This window comes from Protopterus annectens, chromosome 13.part0 (assembly GCF_019279795.1).
Source record: "Protopterus annectens isolate FY-2018-M chromosome 13.part0, PAN1.0, whole genome shotgun sequence".
NCBI classification, from domain to species: domain Eukaryota; kingdom Metazoa; phylum Chordata; order Ceratodontiformes; family Protopteridae; genus Protopterus; species Protopterus annectens.
The window spans coordinates 582,861,836-582,881,214 of NC_056747.1; the positions used below are offsets into that span (position 1 = coordinate 582,861,836).

The 19,379-nt window shown below is 36.6% G+C and overlaps 1 protein-coding gene across 1 annotated transcript in view; it reads right to left on the reverse strand.

Annotated features, from left to right (window-relative positions):
* Window positions 1–550: 550 nt before the first annotated feature.
* The window catches only part of FBXO39 (F-box protein 39), a 35,447-nt gene continuing 16,618 nt past the window's right edge, over window positions 551–19,379 (reverse strand). Inside the window, exons 2-3 of the mRNA XM_044054868.1 lie at window positions 5,167–5,361; window positions 551–711 (exon numbers count right to left, since the gene is read on the reverse strand). Of these exons, the coding sequence (XP_043910803.1) occupies window positions 583–711; window positions 5,167–5,361 (324 nt within the window). The 3' untranslated portion in view covers window positions 551–582. The remainder of the gene's footprint in view (window positions 712–5,166; window positions 5,362–19,379) is intronic.

The window sequence follows — 19,379 nt, forward strand, 5'->3', positions numbered from 1 at the left end:
GACTAAATGCAGAACAAATACAGTCAATGTGTAATATCTGACTCCAAATCAATACTACAGGGATAAAGTACAATGTCAAACCTTGATTATTTTGTGTTTATGTGGAAGTTGGTGTGAGTGTGTTAAAGCTAAGGCTTTATCTGTTTCTGTATAGCAAAGCATATGTTTTTATGAACAGGAAGACCTAAAGTAACATTATGACATCTGGGAGAGGGTCAAAAACTTGAGTGTGGATTCATGAAGGCTCACTCTGACCAAGTCTGACAGCCTATGGACTAGACAAATGTGTCAGCCCAAAGACTAGTGACTTGTTATAAGAAGAGATGTACAATGGTACCACCTACTGTGAGATTAAGTAAAAAATATATATACGTGAAAGAATGGCACTTCAGTGCTACAAACTGTATTAATTATATGCATGTATAAATACAAGGAAAAGAAATTATAATTAAAACATCAAATAGTTTCTCTCCATGTTTCATTTCAGTTCATTTCATAGCCAATATCTTTCATATAGACTTTTTTAAATTAATTAAAACAGCTGTACACATGGTTTTACATTTGTTTATTAGATAGTATTGATTACATCATGGTTTCAGCAATATGGAAGTAACTCTTTTCCTCATCTATGAGACCCAAGTACTTACTTACAATTTCTTGAAGAAGTTTTTCTTCGTCACTTTTATTCTGACTGTGTGTGTAAATCCTTGCCTACATTAATAAAAAAGTAAACAATTATTCACAGTGATATCATGAAGTGCTGAAGCAAATGCATATTATATGTGTTCAGGTCCTCAGTAATCACACAATGTAGCGAGAATAAAATAAAGTAATCTGTTAGAAGTCTGTTCACACTGATGGAATGTCATTTTTCCCAGCCAGAAAGTTAAATATGTGGTTTTCTACAATGCTTTGATTATTACACTGCTGCGATGGGAAGTGCATTGCACAATGTTTTTTCCAGAATAACTGCAATATCAGATGCCTAGTGTTTCCAGTAAGACTGGCCAACCCTGTTATTGCACTATTCACCTGAAAAACAGTTGAAGACTGGACTCGTATCTCATAAGGCTATCTTATTTTTTTCTTACTATACTGTGAGATTTATTTCCTGAAGAGTAGCTGTTAAAAGTACACTAAAATATGATTAAGTACAAAGGAAATTATAATAAAATGATGAATTGGTTAAATTAACAAATCCCTTGATAATGACATATATAAATTCCAAAACATGTTATCAAGGAATCAGTATTGCATCTAGTTTCTCTTTATACAGCCATATTGAAAGCCTTCTTTTCAGATCTCTTCTTTAGTTTTACATTTCAAGTAGCAATATTTGCTAAATGGAAAATATTTTCACTTTATTGTTTTAGAAACAACATTATTACGATAAATTAGTAAGAAGTTTATAAGACACATTTGCAATGTGATACTGCAGTCAGTGACAAGCCATTTTTAGTATATCATCAGGTCTTATTCCGAGATGTCTCAAGTAGCTTTTAAGATATTATTGTTAGAATTTAGGTCATTTGCAGGTATGCATATATTTCTATAATTTTATGTTATGAAAGTTTTTATACTTGACCAGCCTTGTAACGCCACCAAACACTGATTTTTAACAAAATGTAACAAATTATGTCAGTGCCAGTTCATGAACTGTATTTACTTTGCACATTGTCTGGGCATGGTTTACTATAATCGTTTACATATTTTATGTATACTTTATCTAAAATAAAAAGGAGCTCCTATTAATGTATATGACCCAAGACAGAATTACAAAAACAGACCCCAGATTCCAAAACAATAAGACACAATCCCAAGTTTGCAAAGCTCATGGTTAGGTGAACAGGTCACCCTCCTTAACTGCAAATCAGGTCACAAGGCAAAACAAAATGTCAGACAAGATCACAATGAGTATTAAGAAACGTATTTGAAATGAATGTGCGTCGCACACATATATATGTATGGGTGTAGTAAAAGCTGAGTTCCATCTCAGTGGCAGTCTTTTGCTACACAAGCCTCAATCATTTTGGAATATGTCCTCAGACCTGTTGCTTTTAGGAACCAAAAAGGATAGCACTGAATCTGAAAGCACAGAGTACCTAAGACTGTTATGAAATCTTGTGCTCTTTGCAAATGCTTTTTTAATGGAGAAGAATCGTACGCTATTAAAACAACATATGTTTGACGTATTCCTCATTCCTGTAGCCACCTGTCTTATAGATATCTTGTCATTAAACAAACCTCTGTGGAGGTCCCCATCCAGGCACACAATGAATCATTAAGTGTTCAAAGCCTTTATGCATATGACTGGCCATGTTTTGTTCTATATGTAAAGTCTGCAACGTGATGTTTTTACATAGTTCTTTCTGCAGATGTACGTAAACATATCTTATTATAAATGCATTTGAATGATGTAGCTTTGTGTTTCATAAATCATCTACATCCTTTTTCAAGTAAGGCATGAGCCAGGTAGCTAGCACTCAGTTTCTTTTTATTTCTCTTGTAGTATCTACTTCCCTATTTATATCACCTTCAGTAAGGCGGAAATCTGCTGCTATCATGTTGTGATAGAATTAGGGGTACCACAGTAACCTGATGATTCTACAGTGTTTTACTTTTTTGACTGTTCCCACTCGCCTTCCCCCCAGCATGCATTGTGTCCTACCAAACTTACTCACACATGCTTTCTTATGTGCTTGCCTAGAGGTTAGGCAAAATACTGCCAGAAATGTGTATGTCTCATTCATGGCATATAGTTCACAACATACATACACACAGATACTCGAATTCTCATGCATGCTCACTTGCATACACATACAGACACAATCACACACGCACACACACACACACATGCACATGTGACTATATTATAACGAACGATCAGATTATCGAAAGTTGTTATATCGAACCCTAATTGTCGGAAATTCAAAACAGCGAACAACCAGAACAATGATTTTTTTCTCCCAGGGAAATAAATAGCTGTTCCCAAAAAAAAAAAACACTAAACACTAAATGAAGTTGGGGGATTCACCCCCCACACCCCCCTACTTAAATATACCAACTCCAGGATCGCACTACAGTGGAGGAAACGGCACAACCTGGACAGCCGGCCCAGAAATTTCTTTTCCTGGGAAAAAATTCTCTGTTCCGGCCGTTCGCTATTTTGCCGGTTCGACATTTAGTGTTCGCTCTAACAGCATTCGATCATCTGATCGTTTGCTGTTCTAAAGTAGATCCCCATGCACACACACACGCACACGCACGCACACTCACACACACACATACATGCATGCATGCACACACATGTACGCATACACGCATTTACTATGAAGTAACAGACACTATACAGAAACAAGAAAATTAGGATGGCAGAGCTGCAGTTCAGTTATAAATATGATGAATGGTATAAAGGGGGCTACAGAATGACCAGAGTCTTGAAAAGTTAGGCATGTGTATAATAGAAGACAGAAAACAGAAAAGGAAGTAGAATGTAATTTGGATGCACCACATTGTTTGCAAACAAATGGAGGGGGGAGGTTAAAAATGAAAAAGAATGGACAGACAAGAGGACATCAAGAGTAAGCAATTAGCTGCCAGCCAATCAAATAAACACTCCATTGCCAAAATATAAATAAATGAAAGTAAAAACAGTATTAGTAACAGAGTGAAACAGGTAGTCTCCTTAAATTAAAAATACATATTTATTCACAAATGATGAGCGCTTTCGCTTACAAAGCTTCTTCAGATCAGTTTAACAGACACATTAAAAATCAACTATATATATACAAATTCGAATTATTCAGACCAATCACGTAACCCACTCAAGTAATCCACTTAAAGATACATCCTATATGTTTAACTTCAAACTACATCAAACTAACTATAACTACACCTAAAAAAATATATATATGTTTGTATGAAAAAACTTGTACTTCCTAACAATATGGGAATATAAGTATATATAAATATTAATCTTTCTTAACCATGTACTTAAATTTAAATTAAAGAATGGACAGACAAGAGGACATGTTTAAAGCTGGAAGGAGGACTGATTTAATGTGGACTTAGTGTAGATTTGAAAAAAATATATATTTTAAAGACAGACTGATAAAATCCTGAAATGCACTGCTTCAAGTAATGGTATAATGTAAGTTATCAGAAAGGTTCCCTGTTGTTTGTGAAAGGGTAAGGACAGGATGGAACACAGCCATAGGTGGTAATCAGCTGCATTAGAGTAGTAGTAATACTTAGATGGCCTCAGCTGACCACAGGACCTCTTCCTCACATGTTATGTTCTTATCTTTCTGCCTTCTTTGTCTGTGAAGAAGCATCTGGGTTTGTAGTTTCTATTTTGTGGAAATTTTGGAAAGGACCTCACACATATTAATTATCTGACAACTTAGCATTCCCATTCTGAGGTTATCTTGATTTCTCTTTGCTTTGTTAAGCAGTGGTTCTGTATCAACTCAAAATGTAGCAAGTTATGATGCAAATTCTTTTAAATTTTCTAACCATATGAGATTCTATACATTATCTCTTACAACCGAGTCTATTAAAATGTTGACAATAATAATAAGGTACTGGACATCTCACAGCAGACATCATTTTTCAAATCATTCAAGAAATGTCTGTGCCATTTTTCTAGGGTACATATGTTGACTTTTTGAAGACAAACCAAAGACCAACCCAGTGAAGAATGAAATTGTGAGGCAGAATGTAAAAAAGGACATTTCTATGAACCTGCACTAGAAAATCATTTCCTGTAGGGGGCTTCACCTCTCCATACCCACCTTGCAAGGAAAGACCAAATGAATCCCCTTAAATATAATGAACTCTGACTTCACTACATCTTGAGGGAAAGGGTTGCATTGGCTTCCAATGCCTTACACACTCTTCTGTAATAGAAGAGGAATTGCACATCTTGGTCTACAATCAGCCATATGTTGTTTGAATGGCAGTTGCAACTAGAAAATTACTTTCACAGACAAACTTACAGCTGGGTATGTATTTATAAAACTGAAACTTAGATTCTTCTAAATATCTTTATCATATCATTTAATGAATTACAAGATCTGTTTGAAACAGTAAGAGTATTCGTTAAGTTTCTGTCATTGCTGAAAGTGCAATTCTCCAGTTTAGCAATTTTAATTAATTAATGCATACCCAGAATTCTTCCCGTACCTTTAGGATGCTCAGATTACTTTCACCATCTTGCTTAAGCTGCAGGAGGTCCTCAATAAGCCTGATGCCAACGTAAGCCCAGATCTTTAAGTAATATAGGTTTTTGCAGACTAAAGCCAGATGCAGCAGTTCAGAGTCCAAAGGTTCATATCTATTGTTAAGCACAACTGTCAGCTTCTGCAAAATATAAAACACAACACACATAATGCTGAGAAAAGAGGGCACCAGTTCAGCTACCTCCTTATTTATGTTGTTGGTTAGACTCTCTTACTCAATTTTTTTTATTTGATTAGCTCTGAAAAGAGAAACAATATTCAACATAGTTAATAAATTTCCAAAGGCCCTACATTGTTGGTTTATGGCGAACAGGCGTGCCATATAAATGTTTTCTAATACTGTATCACAATCATGAAGATGTCTGAAAAGGGGAACAGCTGCTGTTGCAGTCTCTAGGCATCTTAAGAAGCTTTTCATCATTCGCCTTAGAAGGATAAAAGTCAGAACTGAGGAAGAGGCAAGGTGAGAACACAGACAAAGAGCAGCCTGTTCACTGAGGATGTTTTTATTGTTAATAATGTTTTGCTGTAACATACATAATGAGAACGAGAGACAGTCCACAGAGGTAACAGCAGGGCAGTCTTGTGTGGCTTCACAGCAAAACAAAATATTCAATGATGATACAAATTAGAAGTAGAAACAGATATGAGAAAAAGACAGTTGTCTACCAGAAGTCTGGACTGCCTGCTGGAATTGTCTGTAAAATGGCATTTGTGATTCAGTGCCAGGCAGTGCAAGCTTTTAAACATCTAGCCAAAGAACTCTGGATGGTACTGTTTCTGAAAAGCTGTACTATTATACATATATGAAGATGAATGAAAATTCATGGCCTGCGAGGTTTGTTCAAGTGTAGCATGTATATCTTTTACAGTAGTCACAAGCATACCTTTGCAACATTGCTCTCCTATCTCTTGCAGGTTACCTTGAACCTCTTTATTACCCTCCATTTTACATCTTCATTTGGTAATGTATTATAAGGTCCTACCATCATCTTAGTGAAACTGCATTTTCTTCACTTGGTTTCAAACCATGCCCATTCCGGTTACCACTATGTTCCCTTCTTCACTAGCCATCCCTCACTGTGTATGTATTCCATGTTGTTCATTTGCCCCTCACCCCAACAATACAGCATGTCTGTTTATATTATCTTTTCTCTTCCACTGTGTACCTGCTGAGTGCTATGTGTCTTTCCTCCTAATTTAGCCTCTTCGTCCCTCTCACTTTTTTGGTAGCTTACCTCTGTACACTTCCTGCCAGCTGTTTATATGACATATAGATCTGGATGTAGCTATTTTAGTGTCTTTTGCAACAGAAGAATTCACTGAATTTACTCACCAAGCTATGTATCCCAACATGCTGTAATTTTTGACCTTAAAAATGTTTTTGGAGGATGAGTTCACTACCTGCAACTATTACTTCAGTTTTGGTATTACTTGCAAACAGGCTGATTTTGGTTTCCAGTCTTTAGCGAGATATCTGACACTGTTGTACTAAACAGGGTTAGTTCTTGCACTGAATGGTGTGACACTCCACTAGTCTTCTGTTTTGACAGCTACCACTAAAAGCCACTATTGAGTTAACTAGTTTCATACTCACCTCACTGTTATATGTTCTAGCTCACGACCCTTTCAATTTCTTACCAGACTTATGTGGCACAGTACCAAATGCCTTGCCCACTTCCAAATATACCATCTCCACTAGTTGCTCTTTACTTATCACTGTGGTGACCCAGTCTCAGAACTGAATCATGCAGGAATGGAAAAGCCTCTGCCAGATAAAGCTGTGCTGCTATCCATCTCTAAGACCATCAAAATTAAGAAAGCTCTCCAGTATACCCTGCAGAATGTTTTTCATGATTTTTTTCTGGGATGGAAGTATGACTGTAGATTTTCAGTTACATCTGGAAAGCATTGGAATGAACCCCCATCCTAACTGATTAGTATTTGCAACAGAAACACATTTAAAACCTTACTATATAGCCATTTACACTGCAGTTGTGGCATTACATAGATCAATTCCGTCAACCTCTTACTTCTGTTACTACATGTTTCCTTCTGGGGCCACTTCTTTATCATAATTTATTCACCATAACTCTTTCATGAAATAATACTAATAAAACAAGTTCATTAACTAGGCAGGCTCAATGGAGACAAAGTACCAAGCTGGAAGCAATATCTGGTTAAGTGACTTGCTGAAGGTCACACAGTAGGCAAATGAGGGCTGAAGGACTCAAACTTTGTACCATAGAAACTATAGCTCACAGCCTTAACCCTCTGTGCCAATTGCCAGAAAAAAATGCATTGAAGCTTCCATGACCAGGAATTGAAACTAGGACATGGTGGTCAGAGTACCAAATCCTAACCACTAGACCAAGTGGAATTAAAACTGCATTCAAATAACTCTCTGAAATCAATTTTCTTTATATATTTATATATGATTGTGTATCATTTTGTCAAAGGCAGTTTTGACTGAAATATACATCACTGGAAAAAATGATTGAAAGTATACTTGACTGCATGTACATATGAGTGGAAAGCCATCTCATCAAAAACTTTCTGTATGATATATTCACCACTAAAAGCTTTTTTGCAGAGCGGAAAGCCCCCACACCTCCTTAATTATATATTCCAACTCCATAGTCACACAGCAGTGGAGATAAAAAAAAAAAACAACTTACACAGTGAATCAGTGTTGGCACACACAAATTTCTACAAATCTGAAGGTACAACATGACAGATGGTATTGCCAGTCCACTCAAAATTTTCTAAATTATGCCCCCCAACCAGACCTCCCAACCGTCCCGAATTACTCGTTTTTTACCGAGTTTTGGGGTCCAAATGAAGGGGTGCCACGATTCCCAAGTGGCACCCCTTCACTTCCGATTTCTTTGATTTTGTTTTTTTATTTTTTTAAATTTTCATGCTGTCGGAGTTGACGTCATCACGTGCGTGATGACACCAGTTCCGTCAGCACTACCAGCCAGTCGGAATTGAGCTCCTTGAGCTCACGTCATCATTTCCGGCTGGCTGCGAGCAGTTGCTGCTGCCGAGAATTTGAAAAGCTGCTTTGCCTCCGTTTTGAACAGAAATGCTAGTGAGAGGGACTTAAATCAAGCTGCTTTCCTCCCATTCATTCTTATTCTGCTGCTGCCTGTGAGAGGAAGGGACTTGCTGGGACTATGCTGCCAAATGTCTGTTGCTTGCCCGAGCTGCTTTGTGGCTTTACTGCCGTTCGTGCTGGACTTAGGTAAGTCCTAAAATAAATTAGAAAATGTTTTCAGAAGTTTTGATGCATGGCACAGTTTATTATGTCTATACTTAATATTTAATGTATGGGTTATGAGTTGTCCAAAATTTTGCAAGGGAATGATATCAGAGAGATTATTTTTTAGTTTGTAGAATTTAATGTAGCCCTCCAGTCCCAATCGTTATTAATATGCGAGTTATTTACTGAATAATAGTTAGTGTATATAAAATCTATTCATAATATTGGGCTAAAGTATATGGTTTCAAGTACGATACCAGTGATTCTAAAGCTATGAAATGCTTACTCTGTTTTTGATTTTTATAGTTATAGGATGTTTCCAGGCCATAAGTGAATGGCCATTGTACTGTTCATATTTCTATACCCATAGCGAAGTATTGCTTAGACCATGCTGGAGAGTGGACTAGTATCAAATGATATAGTTTTTATATATTAAGAAACACGAATGTTTCCGATATCATATCCTTTCCTATTCTACTTGAGAGCTTGATATAGACTTAAACCACACTGGAATTTATAGTTTACATGTTTTAGATTTCCAGCAGTTTTTTAAGAGGATATACTGATAGTTTTATTTCCGAAAGGTAGAATTATACTTTCAGTATAATACTCGATAGGTAACGCTTCTAATATATCACACATTTTTGTGCATGTATCTATACAGTACTTAACGTGAATCTCTTAATAACAATTTATATTTGCAATAGTTCTGCAGTATAAAATGGTTTTGTTAGAACGTTGCATTGTTATGCAGAATGATTGTAAATAGGCAGTATAATTCTTGCATTTTATACGCCAGTTTTAATGCCTGAGAAATTAAGGTTTTAAATAATATGCCTACCTAAAAGCTTCAGTCGGTGAAGATATATTATGAGCAGGCATGTTTGTATATATATGCCTGCAAAAATAAACGAACGTTATTCACTATACAATACTGCAGTGTTTTAGAAGTGATACAATTTTAAAAGTTAATTGTTTAATTCATATGGAAGTAGACTTTTATGATAGAAATCTTCTGAATTGGGCAGTTTTGTAATTATTGGTTCATGCATTTTCTTTCATTGCCTACAGTACAGCCTACTGGAAAAATGTTCATTCAGACAATACATTTAAAATGTGGTCTGTCTAACAAGTGTGCTGTTTTATACAAGGAATATAACTTAATAAAGTCAGGTGTATCAAAGAAAAGAACACGTGTATGTTTCTTGTTTTGTGTGCAAGGGGCCAATGATTTGAAAACAGCCCAACGGTAATCTTTATCCACCACTGGCCAGATGCATTTTCTTTGGATGTGGTGCAGGTTTCAATGCTGTTTCAATGAATGTGAGTTTCAAGGGCAGAGAAGTTTTAATGCAAAGTCTATTTTCATTGTGAGACAGTATTGCTTTGTTTATCAGATGTCTGTTAGTGTTTGTGCATTGATGTGCCTCAAAATATAAAAATAAAATCCAAATAATCATTGTAGAAGTAAAGCAGTATGCACACACTAGTGTTTATGGGGCGAAAAAGCCAGATAACGGGACATTGGAATGGCTGCAGGGGGACTCTGGTGCCATATTTTGGTTGTCTGTTCATCAGTTTGTGTTCGAAAGTTGGTATCCCACAATTCCATTGGAGTGGGTGGAGTTACGTAATTATGTATGTAAATTAGATGTTAATCAGTGTACAGATTTGTACCTATTTTTCATGGTCCTTGTCCAGAATTTTGATGTTTCCAGGTTGAGAGGTATGCCCCCAACCTAGTCTATGTGCAAAACACCAGAAATACCATTTATAAACTTTTACGCTTTTCAACAAATAACTGTTCTGTCAAATGTACTTTCATTTTTTTTGACCATTTATACTACAGTCAAAGCTACCTTCACCAAAATAATGAACTGTCTATACATTTTATCTCTCTCTCTCTCTCGAGATATATATATATATATATATATATATATATATATATATATATATATATAAACTCACGTTTGCCATAATATTCTACATGAGTGCATCTTTGATTTTATATTTCAATTTTCATTACTAGCTATATCTGTCTTAAATGGATTTAGGAGTATTGTTATGACAAAAAATGCTTTATTACATTTTACAGCAGTGCTTTTAATAATATTATGGCTTATCATTCATACAAATATGTCTAGATTTAAATGTGTTTCCTTTCCAATTTAAATTTTATTATTAGTTCTGAATGTGTTTTTCCCAACTCATTAATATATCTTTTGCACGTGTCACTTCTTCTTTTCTTCTTCTTTCGGCTTTTCCCGGTTAGGGGTCGCCACAGCGGAACTCCGGTCCGCTAATGATTGGCAGTTGATTTTTACATACCAGCTTGCCAGGCCTGATGCACAACCTTCAATGAAGGTACGCCCATTCACGCATGTCTCCACGCAGAAGGCGCTCTGAGAATCGAACCGGACAGCGTCTTACTCTGAGGTGACAACGCTACCGCAGCACCACCGCCTATATTCCTTTTGTGTTCTGAGATGTTTTCCTGTTTTTGGTCCCACGGTGAGCCCTTCTGGCTCTCAAAGTGTATGCTCTGTATTAATTTGTATTTTATTTTTCTTTTCATTTTTATATTTTTTTCTGTGTCTTGTTAATTCTTTTAATGTGTAGATAATATCTCCATGGCAACACTAATAATCATACTTCCCAGCTGTACATTCCCTATTAACAAGTGTATTTTTATCTGGGGTATAGACTGAGCCAGAGTGAATCCATTTCAGCCACAGCCTGGGAATTATAATAGAAGCAAGACAGTATAGGAGTTCATTTCAATACATTTTTAAACATCTGCATATTACAAGATTCTGATCCTTTGAATCCAGTAACATTTTATATTTTATATTTATAATGTTATTGTAAGAATTGATAATACTGTTGTTCTTCTTCTTCTTTCGGCTTCTCCCGGTTAGGGGTCGCCACAGTGGAACTCCGGTCCGCTAATGATTGGCAGTAGATTTTTATGGTGCCAAGGTGCCAGCTCGACGCCCAACCTTCAATGAAAGGCACACCCATTCTACGCATGTCTTTCGAATGCCACTCGACCGCAGGGAGGACATGCAGACTCCACACAGTAGGCGCTCCAGCCGACAATCGAACGGGAGAACCTCTTGCTGTGAGGCGACAATGCTACCGCTGCACCACCGTGGCTTACTAAGAATTGATAATACTGTACTGTACCATAATTAGTTGGAAACTCTGTATACAATGAGACTGAGAAACAAAAGTCTTAATTACTCAAGCTCATGCTGAACAGGTGCGAGTCTCTCCTTTATGGACCAAGTCTTGTGCACTTTTCAGAATGAATTCTTCAAACACTGACGTTTATTTAATAAGGTTTTATAAGATGTTTACAATATCCAAATACTGTCTCCATTAACAGTACTGATAAACAATTCAAGTTGCTGCACGTCATATTCTGATTGTCCTGAACAACGTAAACTGACATAGTCTCTAGATGACCTGCTTTCTGTATTCATGCTTGAGTGTTTGAAGTTAACAGGTCAAATGAACTTACTAACCTTAACTGAACTGCTATCCTGAACACAGCATATTATATTGCTTTAGTCTAGTAAATTTTCTTATTTACTTTTTTTTTTTTTTAACCATTGTCTCAGGCTTTGTATGTGCTTCATTAAGGAACATTCTGTAGCTGTTCTTTTCCTTGCACACTTTATGCTAAGCTTTTCTTTTTAATAAACAGGCCTCCATGCTTGGCCAGCAAGATTATTTTTCTTTCTGCTTAACTGTCTTTTATGCATAAATGAAACACAATTTATTTTATCCTTTAGCCTGTCTAATGTCTAATAACTACTTTAAAATGGAAGTCCCTAATCTAACAGTTATCTCTGGTAACTCCTAACAAATATCTTATTACTTTTAGGTATAAAGTAATTAACCAAAAAACTAGTTAGGGCATATAGTTTCTTTTGAATGTATATTAAACTAAGATGACTCCAAATGAATCTTTGTGGGACACTTTTGTTAGAAATAAGCGAACAAATAAATAAAATAACTTGAGAACATGTCTGTTTATACACACACACACACACACACGTACACAAACTATAAGTGAGATGAGGGGGTTAAGTATGTAATATGCATAATATCTGCTCTGCTACTATGAGGTAGAGAACATTTTTTCTGAGGTGATAAGCCATTTAACAAGCTTTTAACCTCTATAGTAGCAGGAATCATGCATTACACACCATTCTCCAACATGTTCCGTTTATCCATTAGATTCATTATTTTTCTGCACCCATTCTCTGTAGCCATTTACCTGATACTTTTTTTTTCGGGAGGGGGGTAGTAGGACTAGGATTTAACAGTTCTAATGTGAATCTTTGGTATAGCAACTCTAAGTTACTCAAGATAATTTTTTTTCTGTTTTTGATGTTTTTTTTTTTCAGTTTTTAAAATGTTTCTTGTATTTTACATTTTCTGCTGAAGAGGTCATAAAAGGACTGAAACATGCATGTCCACAGCTAGTAGGGTTTGGATTTAGTGGCCTGAATTTGTCCATTAACACACTTAAAAAGAAAAAAGTCATGTGCATTCAGAACTGCCATATAGCTGAAACACCTAATGTCCTTAATGGGTCATTTGCATATATCCCATTATCCCCTACAAGAGGTTTCAAGGAACCACACAGTGAAAACTCTAACTTGGCTAGGATTTTCTTGTAGTTTTTTACTATTGTTACAGGGTGGAATTTCCAGGGGTGATATACATTTCACTATTATTGTTTGTTGCTTTCAGGGGTCATTATATTTATTTGTCTCCCCTCACAATTGAAAAGTGTAGGAAGAAGTTATGGTCTGCTTTTTTCCTCTTTTTTAGTACTTTTGCTAGTGTCCACTCTGTTTAGGAACTAGTCTGAGAGATAAGATCCTGAAAGGAGAAGTTTTTCACTGATGGAGTAGCACATTTTAAGGATTGTGGCCACATTTTGGTAAATAGGTCCAGATAGTTGGCAACAGGGTTGTCAAACTATGGGATGGCTGCAGATTACAAGCTGACACAACTGATATATCTGTGGGCATGAGGACAAAGACAGTCGCTGGATGTTTTAGGTTACTGCATTGTACAAATATGGAGATTTTTTTTTTTTCTCTTTTTTCTATTTAATCTATAATTGCTCAGCTCTGGCACTAAGCAGATAAACAGGAATGTTTAATATAATATCAGTACCCATTTAACTGGCAGATTAACTTTATAATCTCGAAATACTAAAATACCGAATTTTAGTATCTCGAGACTTTAAAGCCGAAAGCCCAAAAAACCGACACCCACAACTGCAAAATTCAAAATCATAATCATTCAAATACACACAGCACTACACAAACAAGCACACATACACCTACCTAATGACACTACAGTACACAAAACAACACACACAAGCACAACATAACAAACAAATACACCTACCCTACCTATAAGCAGGGGGGGCAAGCCCCCCTGCACCCCCCCGCTACTTATACATACTAACTCCGAGGTCGCACTAAACACATGAACACATAAAACCCACCACTGCACACACTCACACACACTAAAATCCCTACCCAATAACCTTACAAGAATACCACTTACCTGAATCCCCAGCTAAATCCACAAACCACACCACATGAATGGAATGAATGCAACAACACAACGGCAGATTCGACATTTCCACATTCGACATTCTACAATTTCTCGTAACTGAATTTTCGACTTTATAGTCTCAAAATACTAACATTTGGTATTTTAGTATTTTGAGATTATAAAGTGAAACCTTAACTGACACCCCGTAAACAGCGATCTGTGGGTGTCATTTTCCAATTTTTTTCTTCATGCTTGTGGTTCTAGTGCACTTCTGGGAGGGCAAATCTTTCCTTTTGGGAAAGAGATTTCTTTATATGCTTTTATTTTTTTAAATTCATTTCTTCAGGATTTTTGTATCTTTGATGGGTGGGTCAGTTTTTTCATATTAGTATTTTTGTAAATGGTCTTCTGACCACTCCCCTATGGTAGAGGCTTCACCACACACCCCATACTTAAGTACAACTTCATCAAGGACACCAACACTGGGGAAAGGGAACAGTGTACATTAGCAGAGAATTTTGCAATGTCATTTTTGATAAAAAGACATGCTTTAAGAATTTAGAACCTGCTGTTGTCTTAACTCTTCTTTAGTTCTAGAAATTGATGATAAATATATAAGATGGTGACTTTTTTTGATGTAAGAAGTGGTGATGAATGCTTGTAGTGATAAATACAATATCTTGTACTTTGTATAGGATATGTTTATCTAGATCTGAGATGTGTGTGTGTGTGTGTGTGCATGTATGCATGATCACACTCAATTCCGTGTGTGTGTGTGTGTGTGCCTGCATGTTTCTTATTTTATGTGCATGTATATTGTGCATGTGTGCATACATGGATTCAAAAGGAACATACAGATATACAGAAATGTACACATACACTAAACATTGCACTTACAGCATGGATTAAAATATAATGTTAATGAAAAGCTGCTATATATAGACAGATGTTATTATGTTAATACGTATTTGAGCAGGAATCCTACAAAGGCCTTTAGTTTATAGATGTATATTCTGTGGTATATAAAAGAAGAATGGAGATACCTGTATACTAATCTCATTTCTGTTTAGAGTAAGGTAAGGTTTGTGTTCCTTTGTTGCTGGACAGTGGCATACTTACTGAATAGCAAATTGGCTCATGAAAAGAAGCCAGGAAGTTAGGGTGGGCAGCTCTACCTCCTCCACAAAAACGGTCACTAGCTGTGTACACCACAGTTCAGTCCTTGTCCACTCATCTTTGCCATTTACTTCGAAGAGGTCAAAGAAAATGTTAAGTGTTTATGGCTGACCAAGTTTGCATGTGACTGTAAACTTGGTGCCATCATAAATTTCTGAGGACACCAAGATCCTTCAAGAGGGTCTTTCCCAAACCAATAGCTGGTCTCAAAATGATAGTTTAAAACTGAATGCCATGAAATGCATAATAGTATCCATCATCAAGCAAGGAGGCCCTGGTAACTATCACACTGACAACACAATCCAGAAAACTGATCCACTAGTTAGAGACCTGGGAACCTATACAGATGATGAATTGTCCATTGATCACCACATATACAGCATTGCATGAGACTGCTTTTTTCATTGCACAACTTAGGGTTTGGCATCCAGGTCCAGCTATGGTATTATTCCACTGTATTCCATAGTCATCAGGCCAATAATTGAGTATAATGCATGCCCCTTTTGGTATGCACCTGTCCAAACATTTGACACAACTCAAATCCCCGCACTGCTTTGTCACTCAGAAAAATCGAGGGTCTAAATCATAAAAACTTTGCAAATGATTTCAAAGACTTGTCCCTCTTCTTGTTGCCATGCACACTACTGAGAGGAGATCTCTACCTCATGTAAAGTGCCTCATCATACCCTACCCTATTAAACCTACTGCACATCTATAAGTCTAATGGGGACATAAGCACACACTCATGAGATCTAAATATATTTTGCAACAGAACATGTTGGAGGGATACATATACATCACAGATAATCATTTTCCTCTCTGCATAAAGCAAAGTACTTTTCCTTCACCATTCAAGTGTAATCTGTACATATTAATGGGTAACTGCAAATTCATCCCTGGTTTATCACCCTTGCCCCCTCATGGATAGGGGCAACATGTAAATGTTCTATTCATCTCTGCAGTGGCGGCTGGTGACTTCAACTCAAAGGGGAGCTGTAGGAGACAGCTGAATGGGTGGGGCCAATGGGATGGGATATGGCCAACTAGAAAAGGGTGGAGCTATGGTACAGTGGGATCAATGCTGGCCATGCTTACCAATTTACATGAAATAAATGCTCAGTCACTACGGCGCATGCTGAATACTCTACACAGCACATTGTTACATGTATATACAGGTACTCCAATCAAGATGAAATGAAGTGGAGAAGAAAAAATATTTCAATGCATTGGCTACATGACAGCTTACTTAATATCTAGATGGAAACAAAAAGGTTGCGAGGCATGAAAAAATAAATTACTTTTTAAATACATTACTGGAATGCTAGTCAAAATCAAGTATAAAAAACAAGCAGCACTCAACTCAAAACACCTCTCCTTGCAGTTCTAATTATAATTTATATTCAGCTTTATAAAAGTACCAAGTAACATGCTGAAAGTAGCAGTCTCTGAGATACCCCCAGTCCCCACTTGTAAAAATGTTTCTTATCCAAAAAAGACCTGTTGCTTGACAACTATCTACTTGTTTCATAGGGAAAACATGAACAAAGTAAAAAAAAATGAATAGCAAATAAGAAACAAGCTCAAGATAAATTGCTTAAAGAATTACTGCACAGGTTATGGACCACACATGATAGATTGGCATTTTGTTTAGTTTACGGGTATAGCCTGGAAAGATGACTGCAAGTCTCCAACAAATGTAATGAACTTCTGAAAATACTGTAATCCTGTCTTGTAACTACCACTATAATGCAGTCTGTTATCCAAAACAAACAAGAAAGCAAGTATTAATTAAAGCTGCATGGATTACTAGTCTTACAGCATACATAATTAGGCATACTTATCACTTTTAATAGAGATAGCCCTACCTCAGAATCTTATAACAATCCCAGCCACATCAACAGCCTAGCAATTATTTTTGTTTTTGCATTTGCACCCTGTCACTTAAAATGGAACCACATAACTCATACAGGCAGCACAGTGTGATCTAGATAATTTTGAAAATGACTGTCACATCCTTTATTACAAATACTGTCATATGCATTTCAATACCTAAGGCTTATACATTATCTAGTTACATAAATATTTTCTGCATGGCAATAACATACATGCTTTCAATGTTGATAATTCCTTAACAGTATGCTTAGTAAAGCTTACTTGCATCTTACAATCTCAGACAAGCTTACCTGATGGTCATTAAAGCATTGCTACTTAAACACAGAGCAACAACAGGCACTGCAACAATATTCATTTTCTGAATAATAAGAAGCATAAATCAACAGTATAAAAATATGACAGAAAACCAGAACATACTGCAAAATCAAGGACAGATGAAAAGCCACTGTAGGACTTGTGTGATGTTTACCTTGGATGGGGGGATACTCTGCACACTTACACTGCATAACTGCTCCTTGCCTTGCTTGGACACATCCAGAGTCACTACATGGGGGAGTGGGGTACAACAAGTATGTCACAGTTTGAAATGTCTCTGGCTGATGGTGATGGCCCTGACACATTTGACATACCTCTCAACCTCAGAGCAAGAAATCTGGACAAAGGCCCAAAAATAAGGACAATTTTTAAATATTGCTCTTATAAACTTAGAAAGATAATAGAATAGTAGGTCTTGCATTAGTATGGATTTTCTGAAGGGTATGAAATCTGAAACTCAAATGTCTGCCATTATTTTCTAACTTCAGTCTTTAATGATTTGATACTAATTTGCCAGAAAACCACAATTTTATGAAAAACAGACCAAGAATAGGAACCTGTCAAAGACCAATATTTACACACACACACGGTCTGAACATCAGTAATTTAGAACTTTGCCATCTTAAGACTCAAGATAAGAAAGACAGTTTTAAATTATATAATAATTATGTAAGCAAGTCACCAACTAGTGCAACTTAAGAATTATAATTCCAACAATAAAAAAATTCTTATTCTACAACTTAACTATTTTTTGTATCCTCCTCCACCTTCACTAACTTTACTTAACTGCTATAATGTATTCAGTTCCTTCCTTCCTTTTCAGTTGAAGCGCCTCTTTCATCTTTCTAGCCAACACCACTGCTGCCTGTCAGTCACTAGTGTGTCCGATCGATCGAACAAATTCCTCCAAGGCAAAGTCCACTCCAAACTAAAAAAATACTGTCTGCTGCTGACTGTTTCTCAGCTCACTCTCAAAGTGCGGGAAGAGAGCGAGAGCCAAGAACCAGTCAGTAGCCATCCAGCCATCTACGTCACGTACGTGACTGCAGGCATGGCACTCCAATCCCCTTCCACTTTACTGTGATTACAAACCACATAGACTTCTGGGCATTTGTATACTGATGCCTTCTCTTCTTAATCTAGACTGGTTTAACAGCGGTCCAGATTTGCAGAAACAAGTTTTTTTTTAAACCCGGAACTCCCCGAGCACGCATTTGTAGTTTGAGTTCTGGGACTTTACAGTGAGTCAGTCAGACTCACAGCTAGCTAAGCAGCCAGTACACAGTATAGTATAAGTGTAAAAAACTGGTAGGCAGAGGTACGTAAAACCACTTTAATGAACAAGCACAGAAGCACGAAAAAATAAAACTAAATAAAAACAAGATGAGCGCTTTCATACCGCAGCTGGGTACTTCATCAGATTTAATTCAAGATACAATACAGCTGTCTTTAAGTACACTAGTGTTTCAAATCACGTGACTTTAGTAAGGGTTTGATAGGGATATGATTATTTAACCCTTTGCCTTTCATGGCTTGAAGGATAGTAATCCACTTTATTTCAACACACTCGGTGCTGGTCTTAATGTCACCCCCTTGTCGATTAAATTCACACATTTCTAAGACTATAAATTTAAACCAATGGTTATTTCCAGCATGATTAATGTGCTTAAAAAGAGCATTTTTCTTATCACATTTGTTTATGCTACAGAGATGTTCCCTAATGCGGTCCCTGAGACAACGATTTGTCTTATCAAAGTAGACACCTTTACAGATCTCACAAGAAGCACAATACACTAGATTACAGGCACCACAATTTGCATAAACAATAATGTTAAAAATACGATTGGTATCCGGATGTACAAACTGATCATCTGTCCTAACATAGCAACATGCATTACAATGGT